The sequence below is a fragment of the Pygoscelis adeliae genome, unplaced genomic scaffold, assembly GCF_000699105.1.
Source record: "Pygoscelis adeliae isolate BGI_AS28 unplaced genomic scaffold, ASM69910v1 Scaffold15, whole genome shotgun sequence".
Taxonomy (NCBI): domain Eukaryota; kingdom Metazoa; phylum Chordata; class Aves; order Sphenisciformes; family Spheniscidae; genus Pygoscelis; species Pygoscelis adeliae.
This window is the reverse complement of record NW_008824988.1, coordinates 2,484,998-2,503,810: the sequence shown is the minus strand read 5'-3', so window position 1 is coordinate 2,503,810 and position 18,813 is coordinate 2,484,998. Positions and strand designations below refer to the sequence as shown.

The 18,813-nt window shown below is 37.4% G+C and overlaps 1 protein-coding gene across 1 annotated transcript in view; it reads right to left on the bottom strand.

The window, feature by feature from the left end:
* Positions 1–1,251: 1,251 nt before the first annotated feature.
* MEOX2 (mesenchyme homeobox 2) overlaps positions 1,252–18,813 on the bottom strand; it is a 55,993-nt gene continuing 38,431 nt past the window's right edge. Inside the window, exons 2-3 of the mRNA XM_009326093.1 lie at positions 15,379–15,551; positions 1,252–2,558 (exon numbers count right to left, since the gene is read on the bottom strand). Coding sequence (XP_009324368.1) covers positions 2,334–2,558; positions 15,379–15,551 — 398 coding nt within the window. The 3' untranslated portion in view covers positions 1,252–2,333. The remainder of the gene's footprint in view (positions 2,559–15,378; positions 15,552–18,813) is intronic.

Here is an 18,813-nt window from a genome sequence, read left to right as displayed (position 1 = left end):
AGCCCTTCCATTTGTTTTGTGAAATGTCAGCTCAAACTTGGCTGATCCCTTCTCAGATTCAGTCTTAAACTTCTTATGAAAGACAGCAACAAACAATTCTGCAAACCTGAAAAGGCATTTTTAGCAAACAGAGTATTTGAAAAACAATAATCTTCTCTTGCCTTTTTACTAGCAAAACAAGTCACATTACATTTGACTAAATCTGTTGTTAAAAAGTGTTATTTGAAAATTCAAGATGCTTTTTTTCAACTTTTCATTCTAATTTTTCATTTTCAAATGTAGCTATATTTCATTTAAGAGGGAGAAAAAAACAGCCAAGAATAAAAAGCTTTAGACTGAACCACTGAGGGTTTTTTCCTGATTTGATAATCACCACCACCACCCAAAAAAACTTTCCTATCCAGCCATGAAATCAAAAATACCAAGTATTCACAAGTAGTGGCCTTACTTCTCTACCCTGCTCCCATTCTTAACAATTTTGTGTGACAAAGGCGTTTGAAAAAGAACTGAGAAACAAATGCAAACCCCCTTAACTGCTGGAATTAATAAAATGCTCTGAAGTCTTTAAAGAAACGAATTACCCATTGCTTGGATATTTTAAACTAAAATGATCATGACAACAATTAATGTGCAAGAAAGATCAAACCTACAGTGGAAAGGATTTGGAAAACAGACACAGAGTTCTTGATCGCATTTAACTTTTATGATGCCCTACTGCTCCACATAGCAGAGCTTCAGTAAATGTTCACAAGCATTTACTAGGATATGCACATTTCTTTCTCACTCTTTCACTCAGCTCCTTCTATCACACTACCAGTCCAATTCATCTCCAAAATTTTTGGAGATATTTTGGTTTTTTCTCCTGAACAGCTTTATTGAACAAAGGCACGATAAGTATGCATCCCTTCCTGATATTTATTCCCTTTCATCCATTTCAACAAGGTCCAACAAAATAACCCTTTATATTTGCTCTAAATCTGGAAAAATGGTTGAACAGACTCTTGTTGTTTTTGGCTGAAGACATCATTAGCCGCTAGATGCCTTTTTCCTGCTAAAGGAAAGAGTTTCCCAAATGGATCAAGGTAGAAGGTTTATCCAAGATTAAAAGCCTAAATTTGAAAACATAGCTTTGTGTTGTCCACAGACAGACTAAGTTCCGAAAGACCCAAAAAAGGCAGAGCTGCTTAGGACTTTTACAAAAAACACTTTAAGTATCCTATGAAATCAGTGTAGAGAGACCAGAATTATTTAAAAAGGATTGTTTATTAAACATATTTCTTTACAAAGTACAATCAATGGTTTGCATTAAATTTTGGGTTTTGGTATTTGCCTGTATGTACACAAAAGCTTATAACAGAAAATGTGTCTTGATTTTACACACGGGACACAATACTGAGTTACCTTCATATTTTGATTTCTACCAACATAAGCAGTTGATAATAGCTTTCAGCTTATCCGCTGTTTTTTTTTCAACTGAAGATGAAGCGACAACATTTCTGCAGAGTGTCAGTATTTATCAATGTACTCAATTATGACAAAGTAGAAATGAATAATCCTTTGGGAAGTTTCCACCAAGCATGAGTGGAACATGACATTTTTTGGCAGGTTACTGGACTATCCTTATGATCCTAAAAATCATTTTTTGCAGTTCTAAGATAAGAAGAATTGAGGAGCTAGGTAAGTTTAATAATACCCTATTAGCAGCAGTTGATAGTAAATGCAACATAAGGTTTGTTTTGTCTGTCATACAAGGACGTGTCCTAGCAGACACTATTGTATTGTTCTCTACTTGAACAAAAGTATCTGCATGTATTGTATGCCTTTGGAAAAACAAAACAAAAATAAAGAGACAAAAAGCCATTTATTGTCATGAGTGACTATTGCCATCAGCTAATATGAATGCATTGCTAAAATTAGTGAAGACAGGAAAATGCTGTAAGGTAAATATATACAGAGTTAAAATACATTTCTTATCCACTAGATAGTGATTTTGTGGCACTGTGGTTTTCAGAATATAACGTCTGTTGAGAGCAATGTAATTTTCAGTGCAAGCTAAAGCAAAAATACCTGCCCGCTGTCATAAACATGACAAACAAATCTGGAATGTTCAAAGTAAGTTCGTCTTCCACTTCTCCACTCTTGAGGCACCTTTAAGACATGGCACTTACTGTAAACCATCTAAAAATCAAGAAAAGCAGACACAATATGCCTGAATTTTCCATAACAACTTTAAAAATCACTGCCAGAGTCACTTGCATACGTAAACGATGCCTGTGTAAGGCTTGCCAGCAAAGCATCTTTCCTGAGAACGGAGCTGGGACACTCTCTGTGTATCATAAGTGTGCGTGCTCGGAGCTGTGATCGCTGTCGTGGCTGTCGTCGTTCGCTAGTGAGTCCCCCGTGTGCTGGAGACCAGCTGCACCAATGCCAGAGAGCTCGGAGGGGAGCAACGTGCCCTTTTTCACATTCACCAGTTCCTTCTCCCGGGCTGCTGCCCCTTGCTGGCCCCCTTTTACCCGCTTCCACTTCATTCGTCTGTTCTGGAACCAAACTTTTACCTTTGCGGAAGAAAAGACAAAACAAGAAAATAAAGATGGGGTTGTTGAAGATAATAATGATCTTTCTAGCTGTAGCACAGCGCTTGAGTTTTTGCTTTTTTTAATATGCAGCACGCTGCCATTCTGTTTATATGGTAAAAAGCTTAGCAAGCCTTCCCTGAAGAGCAGGTGATCCAGTTTTGGGTAGGACATGAACCCTGGGATGTGAGGATAAATGACTGCAAAGGAGGGAAAGGGGTTACCGCAAGAAGGCAGCCGGGCTATCTGCAGCAGATAGCTCCACAGGAAGATTTCAGAGTCCTTTAGAAAACATTAAAAAAATTTAAAAAACATTAAAAAGTTAACATACGCTTGAAAAACATATTAATGCCATTTCACGGGCAGAGAAACAGGGGCAAAATGAAATGCACTGAAAAGTTTGCATTTCTTTCTGCCTGTTTGTTTCTGTAAACTGGTGGTAAGTTTCAGGTGGAGCATTTTAAAAGCTCTTTTTTTTTATTTTACTTGCTGAAGTATCTGAAAGAGCATTTCTTACTGTCAAAAGTTACAACTTCCCTGTCTATTTCACAAATGTATTTAAATGATACTAGTTGACTGATCCTCTATTCTACTACATTTAGCCATAGACCCTGGTCAAGTTTTTCAGACAAATAAATACCCCCAAAGCCAGAGGGCAAGACATTTATGAATTTGAGTCAAAATCAGCAAATAATTTCAGATGAGAGTGGAAAAGAAATTCATAGAATGAAAGATTAAAAATGTATCTGTATTTAAGTCACATTAAACCCCAAGATTTCACTCCAGCTGAAACTCATTTCCCCTCCTCCCCTTCTCTGTATAGAAAATACGGGGGGGGGGAAGTAAACCTAAATTATTTGCACAGTTCTAAAGTACCAGCACTGCAAACCACAAGGACTTTTTTTCAATAGCCAAAAGAAAAGAAACAAAAAAGATGTTCATAGCATCTGTCAAATATATTAGACCAGATTAAAGGCCGATTTCAAATCAACTTAAAATATTGTCACTGAAAACAGTATGAATAGAAGATTGTTGGGTCTGATCCATTTAGAGTTAATGTTGCTAAAAAAATCTCGTGCGTGTGTGTCTGTGCAGCTCTTCACATGAAGGTTCCACAGAAAAATAAACAATGTCTGCAACTTTTCACTTGGAAAGAAAGCAAGAAAGCTTGCAATGTCGGTGTATCCTCTGCTGCGTTTAGCAGAATGTGTTTCAGAGTTTTAAAAGAAACAGCAAGGAACAGGCACAGCAGGACATATTGTACAACATGAGTAATAGAGCCACAAAAATGCTGTTTTGCCGAATCTGTCTTATACATCCAGGAAACATTGCAGTGTTTAACCTTTACTATCACTTTGAATTTTACATTAAAATTTTACTACAATTGAACTGATAGTTAACGTCACTATCTCTATGTATGTATGTGGGAAGGAAGAGAGGTATATTTATTTTCTTATACTCTATATTCCTGTTAAAGCCAATGTGAGCTGTTAAAGCCAATCACTTGGGAACAGAGCAAAATGATTCCAGGTTAGTTAAGAGCCTCAAAGCACAGCATTTCCTTTCCTTTAGTCAACTCATCAGAGCCAAAGAATCTGGCTTGTAAAGTGAAATGAGTGTAAAGGGAAAGGTATTTATTACTGGCTGCTGTGATGTTGGGAATTATCATACTCGGGTCACGTATCAGAGGTGTCCATGGAAACAGTTGTCTTCAAAAGGGTACAGCATTAGTACAGCATTGGCAGCTTTCTGGGGGAAGTTAAGATGTCATTTCATTTGTTTTTGTTTTTTAAGATAATGAAGTTTCTCTTGTAAAAGACACTACCAAACTGGTGCCAGACAGTGCAGTAGATGCAACTGCACTCATAATCTAAACATCAAAAATGATAGACTTTGGATTCAACCCAGTACCGCAGAATATTATCACTCTTCTTCTGAAATAAGGGACCAGAGAATTTTATTCGATAAGTAGAAATGACAGGCTTGGAGTGATGTTTAAAAGATCTAAGCAATTCTCTGAATGTCTTTACGTCCTTGAAAATAATGTATACAAAAAGTGGTTTCAAGAAAAATAACAGCAATGCATTTGAAGCAAAAATTTCAATGCACGACCTGGATTCAACCCACTTTAACTTACTGGAACAGGAGAGATCCAGGCAAACCACCTTCCAGAGGCATCCATTTCATTTTTGGATACTTGAGAAACTGAAGCTAATACTCCTACAGTCATTGTCAGAAACTGTTCTGGCTGGGACAGATGTGAGCAGGATGATTGCTGCCTGGCTCCTGATGCAGGTGCTCATTTCTGTTCTCCTCTCACAGACAGAGCTAAACTCTCACATCTGCTCGCTTGACTTTTTTGACTCCAATTTAAAAAATTATTCTTTTTTGTTTTCCATTTTTTCTTACAATATTTTGTTGCTGCTGCTTTTTATAATTCAGGTCCCTTCACAAATCCACAGTCGAGAGCAGTCTCTCTCTTTGAGCATTAAACCCAGGAGAACCGAGTCGCACCAGCTTCCAGGTAATGAGTAGCCGAGGACAGGCTGGGGAGTACCTCTTCATTCAGATCATCTCCCCTCAGACTAGCTCATCCAACCATGCCCTGAAATGCCTCCACCAGGGATGAGTCTAGGTCAGCGTCTGTATATTAATTGATATAAAACAATTAAAGGACGACGATTTCCCTTTTCAAGAATAAACGCAAGATACATTTATAAATTCCTCAGAGGATCCAGCATGCAACGCTATGTCTGCACGTGAACCACTGTCTGGGAAACGTGACATTTAAGGAAAGTAGGGCTAAAAGGACTCCGGCTACCTTTGCATGCACTCTCGTAAGTGTAGGGGAAGAGAGTAACCCTGGCACTCCCATAGGAGAATATATACTACTGACTGGCATATAGCCTGTCAGGCTTCCCATAAAGAGAAAATAGTAACAATTTAAAAGAGAAAAAAGAAAAAAGCTTTAGGCTGTTTTATTAATGACTTCAAATAATCTGCATGTGATTTACTTAGAGAATATCAAATAAGAAATTTCTTTATCTGGTATGTGAAAGATTATTTTCAAAGGCTAGAAATCAATTATAGGGAAGTTTATTATTGAAAATGTTATGGATTTATTTTGATATCATTTGGTGCATTAATGTATAGAGGGACTTCTATATGAGGGAATACGTTAGGTATTTTTTATATCGATTTATGTCCTCCCTTTTAAAGTACTGAAATCCACTTTTGACCTGATCCAAAGTACACTAATGTCAGTGTGAGTTTTTCCATCGAGTTCAATGGACTCTAGATGAAGTCTTTAATGCTAATAATATGAGACAGTGCTAATAATATGAGACAGGTCCTTCACTTGTTATTTCCTCTAGAGATCAAATTCAGATACTGGAATTCTGAACTTCCTTTGGAGCTGAAGAGTCAATTATGGAGGGTATAGTTGTTACTGATACGTGATCCATCTATATTTTAGTAATGGGAAGGAAGTGAAGCAAACTTTGTGTGAAGTACTTCAGAGTGTCAGTTTATCTGGATTCATGGAAAACTGTGCTTTTCAAATGTACAACTCATTTGAAACTTACAGGTGTTGCACAAAACATGCATCAGAACAAAACACCCTGAGAAACAAAAAGGAGAGAGGAGAAAGAAAGAGGAGAGAGAACAAAAGAGAGAGAGAGGGGAAGAGAGAGAAAGAGCAAGAGTGAGAGAAAGGAGAGAATGACTGAAAGGAAAATAGAGAAAAAATTAAAATAAAAATAAAGGAGAAAGAAAAAGCCCTTACTGAAGTGAACTTGAAAAACTCTTGAACTTTTTTTCCAGTGAAAGAACTAGCTTGTGCCATTTACAACTTTTGCAAAAACTATATCCTTTTAAAGTAGTTTAAAGATCTACTGTGACAAGCTTGATACCGTACGTTTTATGAACCTTTTTATGCTGTTTTTCAAGTCTAAGTTAGCTCCAGCAGGAGCTGAGAGTGCTCACCACCTCCCAAAATCAGGTCCTGATTTCCTATTATTTATTAAAATGCACTCCCTCTTCTCCACCCTCTGACTAGCACAACTTAACTGTATAGAGCAAGCATATGTACAGAAAACAAAGGAAGTGGAGGGAAATGAACTATATTAAAGATGATGGTAGCATTAACAGCTGTTTCTAAATCAGCACTTATGAGCCAGTCTATTGAGCACATCTGCTTACTGGCACGAAAGCACAGTTTCTTTTCCCTTAGTCAACAAGTTGTTTAGCATCTGCATCTCCACATCTGATGATTAGACTGTTACTTAAGATACAAGTAAATGATTTCACATTGCGCATCTCCTGATGTACAAGAGAAATGTTTTTGCTGTGACCAATTTGTTTTAAGGTCTACTCTATAGGAATCACGGGAGGAGATTCAAAACAAGGGGGTTGACATTGTTAGTGTCTACGTTACTAAAGTAATCATTATATACTTACGATATATAGGTCTTTAGTAGGCTTAAGGGCCACATTATGTGCTGTCTTGCATGTATATCTTTAATACAGCTTCATGATGTGGACAACGCATCATTTGGGTTCCAAATGAGCATATCACCTGAACTTCTGATTTAATACTCCTTCTTCAATAGAGACCTTCAGTCACATTAACTTTAAGAACAGTTGACTTCCACCATGCTCTGCAGAATGCAATTTCTTCCTTTTGATATGGGATTTTAGCATTCTGTTCTTACAGAGAAAAACTAAACAAATACTTCTATAATTAATGAGTATTTCTTAATAAAGACATTCTTGTCTGAAAAATGAAAGCATGACTGAATTCAAACTACCTTAGTTGCACCGTCTGCTGTCTTTCTTCTTTTAAGGAAAAAGACATTTCTCTTTAAAAAAGCTCTTTTCTGAAATGAAAGATTCTTTCCTGAAATTAGGTTTTCTATTCCAGGTTTTAGTGGCACGAGTCCCAAACGAGATTAAAATTTGAGGCCTGATATCTCGCAAACCTTAAAAATTAGAAACAAGAACACTGTGCCAGTTGAAACTATTATTTTGCTACAAGGGATGCATATTTCTAAGTATGAGTCTTTGAAGTCAGTATCCCAAATTCCATGTTTTATTACACCTAAATGATGTGTCAGGAAGACCACATCACCAAGCCTTTTAAGCATTCTGCCCCTGGTCAGCCATTGTCCATTTTCTTTCATTATTATTTTTTTAATCTGTCAATTTACTTTCCTCTAATGCAGACAAACATATGGATAACAAAAAATAACCCTGAGTTTTCAAAATTTTAAAAAATTGACAAGTTTACTTCTCAACTTTCTTTGGCTCTGAAAACGTTCCTGTTATTTTTAGATAGTACATTTACGCTGCCAAGTTTTAAAGAAAGTCACACTCCTGAACTTTAGAGAAATTACTGGTGTTATGCAGCTGAAACTTACCTTTTTCACATATATAGAGATAGTATTTTTGTGATAATTTATTCAAAAAACTTATAAAAGCAAATAGGAATGTAAAACCAGTAAAGTTTCTTTTCCTATTATAGACTATGAATAAATAAAAGGGTTGGAAGAATCAAATCTATTATTTAAAATATTTACAGAAATGGTATTCAGAGTTATCAGTTCACTTCAGTAACTAAAGATAACATGAGATTTTAAATAGTTCAGCTGGATTTCAGTCATGCTGGATATATGATTTAAAGGAATTCCAATTTCTATTCCAAAAAACCCCTCTTAAAAATCTTAAATATATTTTGAGCTTAAAACCAGTTTAAACAAATCTGAGTATTAAATGTCTTCTTAGTTATTATAAAATAGTACCAAAATATCTGAATTGGAGGAAATTAACTTTTCTTTGGAAATTAATAAGTGGTACCAGAACCTTCTGATTAAAATTGCTTAAGTCACCTGCTCACTGATTTAAAACAATCTGCTCCGTGTTACATTACAGGACTTTGCGCTGAATGTGCACGAGTACTTTGCAGCAGCTGTTGAGAAAAAGGGGAGGTTTTGGCAGGTGCACAAAGGACAGCTGGAGCTTTTGGCACCCAGGAAGGTGTAGGAGTGAGTTCTGGTTTTTCGTTACATAGAAGTCAGTTGAGGTTTGGGTACTGCTTAGGTGATACATTCTCCTTTCTACCTCCCACGTTTAGACAGGGATGGAATAGACATTATATTTCAGAGGAGAGCAGTGATAGGAGTATTTCATTCCAGTTTCAGAAGACTCTGAGAGCACTCAGTTTACCTCCCTCTACTCCATCCAAAGAACTGCCACCTTCTCCACCATCTTCAAAATTAATTTCATGATCAAACAGCTAACCCTCCCTATTCAAAACCTCTCTTAATTAGGCTTCAGGGTTAACATACTTTAAGCAGAATGGGACACACTATTTCAGGTTCTTTCCTCCTACTGGCTTGTTGTACATAATCTAAGGGAGTATTTTTTATAAAATTAGTCTCTCTTTTTTGTCCAGAGGCAAAGAAAGGCAATCTGTGGAGCTGCCGCTAGAACTGCCTCTACAATATTCTCCTATAGTATATCTTTTTAGAGTCTACCTTCGTCCAATTTCTTTGCATATATATAGAAATCTACAAAAGAAACACATGGTGGAAAACTAATTTGTGGGGAAGATCACCTTTAGCTAAACTTTGTATCTTTGTAGAGGCATTTACCTGCATGAATTACTCACATGTAGAGCATTTTATTTCATGAGAAAAAAAGTCTAACGTGCATCATTCTGCACCCATTTTGCACAGGTCAACTGAGTGTGAAAGTTAAAAGACGGTGGGTAGTCAAGACTGGCTTTTGGCTGAGTACGTTGATGCTTTTTTCTGCTACTACTTAAGTACGAAGAAAGGCAAATGTCAAGAAGTGGGACTCAGCAGAAAGCAACTGACTACCAGCCCATGACAATCCTCTAGGGCTCTATGGCTATGGAAGCCATCTCCCTGCCCAAGTATGAAGCACCCTCATTTGTATTCACTTAAACTAGTTCCACAGTTCATGTTTCAAATCTGGAGGGACCCTTTTGCCTTCCAAAACAAGCCAGTCATGAGTCTTTTGATGGTAACCTAGCCTCAAAATCAACATCCAGTTTTAAAGCTAGTAAGCCTCAAGAAGCTGCAGCTGTTTTCAGCAGGGCCTGCCTTGAAGAGAAGGAACTAGTGAAACCAGAAAGAGATTCTACATTTTTCAGTGCCCTGCATAAAAAAAACCCTCCTTATTCTACATGTTCATTTGTACCTCTCCAATACCATTTGTTCCTCACTGATTTCTTCTCTCTGTTTTTTAAAGTGACCATGAATGACAAACCTTAAAAGCTCTTATCTCCTTAAACAGGTGACAGAAGAAGCTGCATCTTTGCTGACTTGTGTCTAAGAAAGGGTAGGGGTAGGGGACAGCAGAGCCTTACTCACTTTGTAAAAACAGCCGTATGAGCTGCTAATATTTCTGTCTATATCACATATGCAGCTTGGCACAGACAGAGGTTTTTTCCCCACCCTGAACGCCATGGGGTTTTTCTGCAGGTGTAGGGTCCATTCAGAACTAACAGCTTAAGGCACTTGGATCTTTGCACATGGAATTGCTTGTCTGAATTCAGTCAATACTGCAAAAGTAAATATGCCGTTTGAAGTTTTGCCCTATACTTTTTTTTTAAAAGAATTATTGTACAGATCAAAATTATGCATGAGTTATAATTAAGTTTGCCAGGAGAATTCTTTCCTAAGAAAGAACAAACTGAGTTAGCACAGTAACTCTTACTGCTGGTATTTATATTGCTTAAGACAAATATAAAAGTATTAGTGAGTTTTATTTTATTACGAGTGTTACTTTAAATAAAACAAACAATCCAAATGATTTCAAGCCACACAGGCTCATTATTATAGTGTGTATAGAGAGTGCTTAACACATGGAAGCTTGGAATGAGCAGCTGCCTTTCAGAGAAGTTGTGACAGCACAATAAATCAGACAGATACGGTCAAGCTTGTCCTATCAATCCATTGTTTGATTTTGTTTGAAAGTATACAGGGGAATAGTTTCACCACCTAACCTTAGAAATCTAGCTTCCTAAAGTACGAAACTAGACATGCTGTGTGATGCATGGAGAAACATTGCCTCTTCCAGAGGTGGTTCAGAACAAACACCTAGTTGAGGAACACTGAACTCCCTGGTTTCTCACCTAGGTGACTAAGGGGAGCTTAAGCTCTTACCTTACCAGTCAAGTCTAAAAAATGCAGTGATTAGCCTCCCCTGAGCTCTGCGATGCTGAAAAGGATTTTAATGAAGTCACTGGAAGGATTGAGGTAACCTGGTCTGGAGGAAACTTTTCTAATGGAAAACTTCATTTATTTTTTGTATAGTCATAACAATGCAGTGCTACAATGTGGGTTATGGCCCCATTGCCCTATGTACTATACCAACATTGCCCAAATACATTTGAATAATAATGCTGCCTGCTTCTCTTTCTGGTAGAAAAAGGGATTACAAAGCTTCTTCCTTTGTCACTCATCCCATGTTTTTACCACGTACATGGAAGCCAAACACAGATGCAAAAGCACTCTTCGTTTTGACAAAATTTTGTCCTTTGTCTATGCAAAATCAACGGCTTCAGGCCTTTTATAAATGATTGGTGGCTTCTGGGCGGGTATTGGAAATTAAAGTTAAGAAGAAATAAACCTTGTCATTGCCATCAGCAGAATTTAATCTGACTAGGTGGGATTTTCCATTTATGTTGGCAAAGAGAAGCATTACATATTTGGACTGTTTATTCCGGTAACCTTAGCTAGCCTGCAGAACTGCAACATTACTCTTTTGATTAGCTCCATGCAAAAAGATCTGTGAGGTGGAAAGATCTCCTACTCTTTCTATATTTGGCAGGACCAACTCAATAAAAATGTCCATTTTGCCACGCCTCTGATACCCCACTGCAGCTGCTTCCTCTCCTCATCCCACAGTGAGATACTAAAAAGTTTGCATGGAACCTTCTCCAAGTTTATCTGGATGTACAAAAAAGCCAAGAATGCGCTTGTCAAGGTTACAAATATCCAGGGAGCTAAGATAGTTTTTAGTCTAACTGGCTCTCCAAAATATAATAGAGGCCTGCCAGCTGAAAATTATTAACTGCTGCCTGAGCAGGGATTGCGAGTGTGCTCTATAAGAGGTGGAGCAGGAATTATATGTACCTATACTGCTGGAATTCTTACAATACCATAATAGAGCCATCCTACCACCAGATGCGCTTATAATGCTCTCAAAGTGCACTCTTAATATCTAGGCAATTGAGGCACTTATTTCATTTCATCCTCCTGTCTTGTAACTCAGGTTTCCTTTTTAGGGACTGATAGGATTACTTCCTTCTCCTGATCCATATGTTGTCAGGGTTTTTCTTCATTATTATTTTTGTGAAATGGCCTTCCATGAGTCATTTATGTTTGAACTGATCTCGTAAGTTATTTCAAAAGTCAAATGGAGCCTTACTTTGATGACTGTAGAAAACTTTAATACCCTTATATAGCTTTTTAAATATGATCAGACATATGGTTTTTTTTCTACAGCTTGTTTAAATGCCAGAAAGGTAATTATGAAGTGTTGGTTGGTCAGTGCCTCTTTTAAGCTGCGGCGTATGGTTGAAATTATCACTATAGTCAAGAGGAAGATAGAGCTTTCTTAAGATAATAGGCTCTGTGATTTATTTCACAACTTGGGAAATAACTGAAAGTTGTAACTTTAGGATGACCCAACAATACTTGCCCCAGGTTAGTTTTTGTTCTTCTGCCCTCTGAATAATATGATGCTTGTCATTTTTTAAAAATCTAGGAAAAACAGTTATGCTAAACAATTAATTCCATCAGGGGTTAGGTCTGCTCTCAAATCTATTTTCTGAGCAGATATGTTAGTTCACCCAATACCCACTGCTGGTTTTTGTCATTGTATTATCTGAAGCAAGTTTCAATTCTCTGTGTGCAAATTCAATGTTTCATAAGAGATCAAGAGAGCTTCCATAGGTCTACAGCCTGTGATGAGATTGAGTTTATCACTTGTGCGTTCACTTACTGCAAACAAAGGAACTACTGCCTATCAGGTACCATTTTCTGCAATGCAGCCTTTGGGGGAAAAATAGTAAAGGAAAACTGTTCCAGAAATAGCAATTTTCTAAAAATGTTACCTCACTGGAGAGTCTTTTTTTGGAATTCCATCAATATATTTTAATTCAGTGATAATAATTTTAGAGAAAGGATTGTTTTTGTTGCATCTGTTTAAGATAGGTATCAAATATGATCTCCTCTGTTGGGACAGCTAGTAAAAGAAAGTAATAAGAGCAGTAAGTAAACAAATAAATGCTGTTATCCCACTCAAGAATAATCATTCATTCTGCTAATGATGGAAAGACAGGTCCTGAATATGAGTTCAGTCATGTTGGAAAAAAATAAGAAATACTAGTGTCACACCACGTTAACCCTGGAGTATTTTTTTTAAGTCACTGAAGGAATGCTGATGTAAAACAAGTATGCAAGAAGAGTCAAGCCTTTTGATTTACTGCATTCAACTTCTGAAGACTGCCATATACCATGGAAACCCACAGCCAGTTCCATGCCTATTTACACCATTTTTCCATCAAAGCAATACATTTGATTTTAAAAAGAGACATTTCTAATTGACAACATTGGAAATTACATCATTACTTGGCCTAGTAAGATTCAGAAACTGAAAAATATGTCCAGAATTTCCTCTCAATTTTCTTTTTGTTTTCAATTAACAATACAGTTTTTATGCTACCTTTTTTTTTTTCTCGGACCATTTTATTGTGGCAAGATACAGAATTGGACTCTATCAAGCTAAAAATCTTAATGCTTTCCTTTTTTAAGCAAGGGTGGCTTTAAGCAGGAAGGCAGGAAGGCAGGCAGGAAGGAAGGAAGGAAGGAAGGGAGGGAGTTATCTCTAGCAGCTCAGTTGTCGCTCTGTGATAATCTGGGGAAGCAGAGAAGAATTAGATTACATAATTAGATAGACTAATTATAATTCTATAGAAATTATCACAATTATCAGCAGAATGCTTAGAACCGATATTATGTGACAGCTAGAAAACAGCAAGTGCTCCCATGACTTAAATGAATTCTCTGCACTTGTGTAGCACAGGCTGCCTTTTCTCCTCCAGAGACAATATTCAATATTTATCTGTCCCTTTTCAGTATGTTAAATACTTTTAGTTTAACTATTTCCTTTAGGATAGTGAACTGTCTCTTCATTTAGTTGTACTACCCAACCTGATCTTTGAAGAAAAGAATAAAGAATTTATCAGGGAGAATAGTTAAATTCCAGGCCAAATTCACCATTATTAAATATGGGGATATGTTTTCTGAATTCAGCTGACTGATTCCCATCAAATTGGCGAGCAGATATTTTTTAAAATTTATTTATCATTGCTCAGTTCCACATCGACTCTACCTTTGTCACTGAGACACGAATTCATTCCTCCTCCCCTTAGCTGTCAAAATCAGGTGTGGAAGTTAATCTAATTGTCTCAGCTTACCTTAGTCAGTGGAAATGAAAAAGGCAAAATTTTATCAATTCATTGATACAAAATGGTGTGCTTTACAAATATAACAAAAGTATTTAAGTAACTGAAAATGACCCCAGTGGAACCTGGCAACGTGTTCAAGTCAAACAAGAGAAATTACTGGCCTCTTCTTGACAAGCTGGAAGGGACAGCTATTCTCTAGAAGACTTCAGACTAAAAAACTGTTTCATTTGCTTGTGTGAGTAACTGTGTGTTCATATGTATAGAAAAGGCTGGATTTTCACTGAGATGTCTACTTATAGCAGGTGTTAATGAAACTCAAGAAAATTGCAAAACTTCTCATATCTAGAGTTCACAAATCATGACGCTATTTTGATACCTTCCCTTGAATATATCATCATCTTACTGATTGTATCTAAAGCAATCCCTCAATCTAATATTGATTCCTGAAGAAAGGATGACTGTCTATCAGTGGGAAAAAAGCTTTCAATTTTAATGATAAAACTGTAGGTAATATTTAATCAGATTTGGTGTACTTGCATCCAGTATTCTAAATGTCTTTACTAAAACACATTTTTTAAATGTGTATGTTGATGTAATTATTATTTGAAATGTGACTTGACTACCTATTTAGTGTGTTGGGATGAGATCCTGAAACACTTCAGTACATGCTTAACATGAATATTTCTATTAGAAATCAATGTGACAACATGCATGATGAAACTTGAGCACGTGCAGAAGTGTTTCCCGGACCAGGGTTTGGTGAGCAGGAAACCTATAACAGTGATAAGAAATTCCATCGTCCCCTCTGCTTTCACAGTGCAGGGTAAGATAAAGTGGTTAAAAATGCCTGAATTCCAGTTTTGCTGGTGTTCCCATTCTTGCTGCCATCTGGAAACAGGATGTTCAGAAACTCTGGACAAATGGCAACTGCATATATTTAATAGACTAAAACAAGATGCTCATATTTGTTGCATGCATGCAAATCAACTGCTTGGGCATGCAGTTTTTGGGACCTACCGCTTCTTCAGCCACATCAGTGTGGACAGATTAGAAAAGATGTGCACCAGTTTAACAGATGTATTACTCGTGCTTTTATCTTCCATCTCTGCCTACTAGATGAAACTAATCTGTAGCTGGTACATAGAAAAATATAAATTACTTGCATATCATTTTGCTATAAACATTCAACCTGATATATCAACATATCTGTTAATAACATAAACAAGAGCTCTGCTGTGAGGAGCTACTAACCACTGGTAAATATTGGGCAAGCATTTAAAGTCCATTATTTTCCATCGGTACCTGTCTTTCAGTGAGGTCAAGGTTTACTGCTATCTCATATCGCCTCAGCCTGGTCAAATAGTTATGATGAGCAAATTCTGCTTCTAGCTCTCTGATTTGCTCCTTGGTGAAAGCTGTCCTTTCCTTCCTGGGTTTACTGTTGACCTCTGACTTGTAGTTTCCTTCTTGGGAATCTGAAAAAAGAGATGAAAAAATGGAAGTAATGACAAGTGTACAGCTAAATAGGAAACAAGCCCAAAGATAACAATGTGCTTAAGTTACATTCTTCAAACTTTCTTCTCTCAGAAACACCCCCTTGCTTTCATACCTATGGATTCCTCACTGTCAATCAGGAAAGCAGCAGTAATTCTGACAGACGTGAGCTGCTGCTTCCATTCATGCACATCAAACTTCAGCTTAAAACCTTGCAATGTTTCATTTCCTAACAGTTCTCTGTAGAATTTCTGCAAAGCTTCAACTCCTTCCCAATTCTGGCAACTCCAACCAGTGCAGGATGTGTATCATTTGACTAGTGTCTTAATGAGTAATACTTCCAACAATCCCTCTCCTATCATTTCACTAATACTTTAAGCCAAAGCTCTATTTTAAAGAACACACTTTAAGGTTTAGTCTAGTTACACTGTCAGGGAAAGGTAACAGAAAAAGCATAGGAAATTCAACACGCATCAAAAAAGAAATCGGTGAGCACGTCCTATGTGATAATGGGATCTCCTCCTACTCATGCCAAAGTGCAGGTAGGGAGGTTATGCCACAGCTGGTATCAGTATAGGAAATTTGCTACCACTACAGCTCATTACCTAAGGAATACTTTGGCCACACTCAGAGGAGCTTTGCTGAAAATTTCATTACCACCCTCCTCATTCCTTTTACTCTCAGAAACAGGTACATTTGGTCCTCAGCCAAACTACTGAACTCAGTGACAGTCATTCTGTTGCTGTCAGTGAAGTCTATTTAAACATGTGAAAAGAGATCAAACTGTAAAAAAAAAAGAAAAAAAAAACAGAAAAGAAAGAGAGAGTGGAAAGAAAAAAAAAAAAGGACCAGACATTTATAAGTTTGGGTATGATACAACACCTATAAATCCAAAATTAGCAGGAGATCAGTAGGAGTATCATTAGTCAAATTCTGGCCTCATGAACCATCTTAAAAATGTCACAGATAAATTCACACTTCAGCTGCTGATTTAAATAGAAACCTGCATCAACATCCAAATGAACAGGCCCGCAAGAAATCACTCCCTGGGACTCTGTGTCAGATGAATCATCACATGCCTGAGACTGTCCAACTGGCCAGTGGGTCTGGTTTCAAAACTACAACCAACTATCTATGTTTTCACTTTTCGTCAGTTACTCTGTTGCTTGGAAAGGAACTTTTTTTTTTTTTAAATGAGAACTGTTGACATTTGACCCAGTGCTTTAGTCATTAATTTAAAATGTTTTAAAGCTAATGGATTCAAATCACCAAGCCTCTTAACTTTTGCTGACATGAAACACAGAACTTTGCTTCAGATGTGGTTGTACTGCTGGTGTGTATGACTGAGGGTATCCACCAACGTTGTTGAGTGGGTTTAGGAGCTGTTCAACCACAACTGGAGTACGGATTTTCTAGGATAGGACTCCATTAGATAGCACACCAATTGACTGTAGTGTGGGGCAAGGTCCATTATCCAAACTCAACATAGAAAACTTGATAGATCAAAACCACCTTAAACCTAGAAGTTCACATTTCTTCCTTCATATTAGTTGGCAAACTAGAGTCACTATAACTTCTCTCCACATCCTTCCGTTGCAGGAATACGCATGTTGCTTTTCTTCCTTGAAATTTCCTCATCTGCTGCCTCATCATAAGGTCCAAATACTATGTAGATGACCTGAACTTATATACTTAAACCCCTATATCAGCATTCCAATGAATCACTGAAGAGAGATACCAAACTCATTTTCCTTAGCATTTGGACTTACCATTCTTATACCACCAGAGACATGTTTCATACATGTTTGAAAGTAAGTGGGTGTGCATACTGCTTATCTGCAGTACAACACAGAAATGTATTTCATGCAAGTCACTGCTAAAGTCCTCTTAAGTGTCTTGGTAAACCTGTGCCTGTGTGTGAGGCCATGAGCCAAGAAGTCTTCCCATGTCAGTACTTTCTGTAGGAAAGGTCCATGGCTCACTGGTTTCCAAACTAAAGGTTGCAACCTTAAATAAAAGTAATGCACCTACAGATGACACTGACACCATATTGAAAATTAAATACCAGAAATGAAGACGTAAGCCTGGAAACGCAACAGAAAGTGAGGTCAAAGGTGTAAAACCTTGGTAGCTACTGCTATCGTGAATGATCAAAGGGAAAAACTTCAGGAGTACCCATCCAAACATCTCTCAGGAGGATACTGATCTCTATAAGTGACTGCGACTTATAACACAAGCAATTTTTCTGCAAACAAATGGTTCCATGGGGAAAACAGAATTACTGTACAGCCAGTAAAACCATAATGAGCCAAGTCATTGTTCAGGTTAATACTCATGGTTCTGAGTTCCCAATTTACAAATGCGGTTAGCACCTCAATTCCAGGTTCCTGGGATACTGATGTAAGGAAAGGGAAATGTAACTGCATGAGTAGCATTTGTCCTTCATCTTTGCCAGCACAGAGGATTCAGCACTGCTAGCAATGCTAGCCCACACAGGTCCTGTGCGAATATAAGCATGATTGGACAGCTGGTTATTTAGACATCTCTGCCATTGCTACCTTTAAGTGAATGCTGCAGTGTAAGTGCCTGGCAGCCACAGTTTTGTCAGCAGTATGATTTCACCAGCAGACTGACACAGTGGAAAAGGTTTTTATTTATTTGTTGTGAATGTCATTGAATGCATTTGTAACAGTCAAGACACTCCAAAAAACCCCACGATATATTCAAATATTGCTGAAAGCAAAAGTTGAAGAGGTACACAGACACGTGAGACAGGTACAGAGAAAGCTGACTCCCTCTCAGTACTGAGGTTCATGTAACAGAACTGTAATCCTAGGAAATCTGTTTCAGCAAAGATCTGGCCAGCAAGACAATGGTATTTTGCTTAATGCATTTGAGATATTGAAAATATATCTAAAAAGAGACTTAGATGCATACCAGTTAGGTGAACACCAGTTATGAACTCTTGCTGTCATCTGACTTTCTCTGCTGCAGTGTTGCTGTGGTTCATGTACAGATTGCCTTTTTTTTCCTATTGACATCATACTACTTGGATTAGTAGTTTTAGAAATTTTGGTTGTTTTAATTTCCAAAGCAGTAAATCTAGGTTTTCTGACTGTTTCTTTTTAACAGTCTCTATAGAGCCAGGACTGGGAGCTCCCATCTCTTTCTGACCTTCAGGTCTCTGTTCACATCACCTGACTAGCTTCCCTTTGGTGGAAAATGGGTGGGAGACTTGGAAGA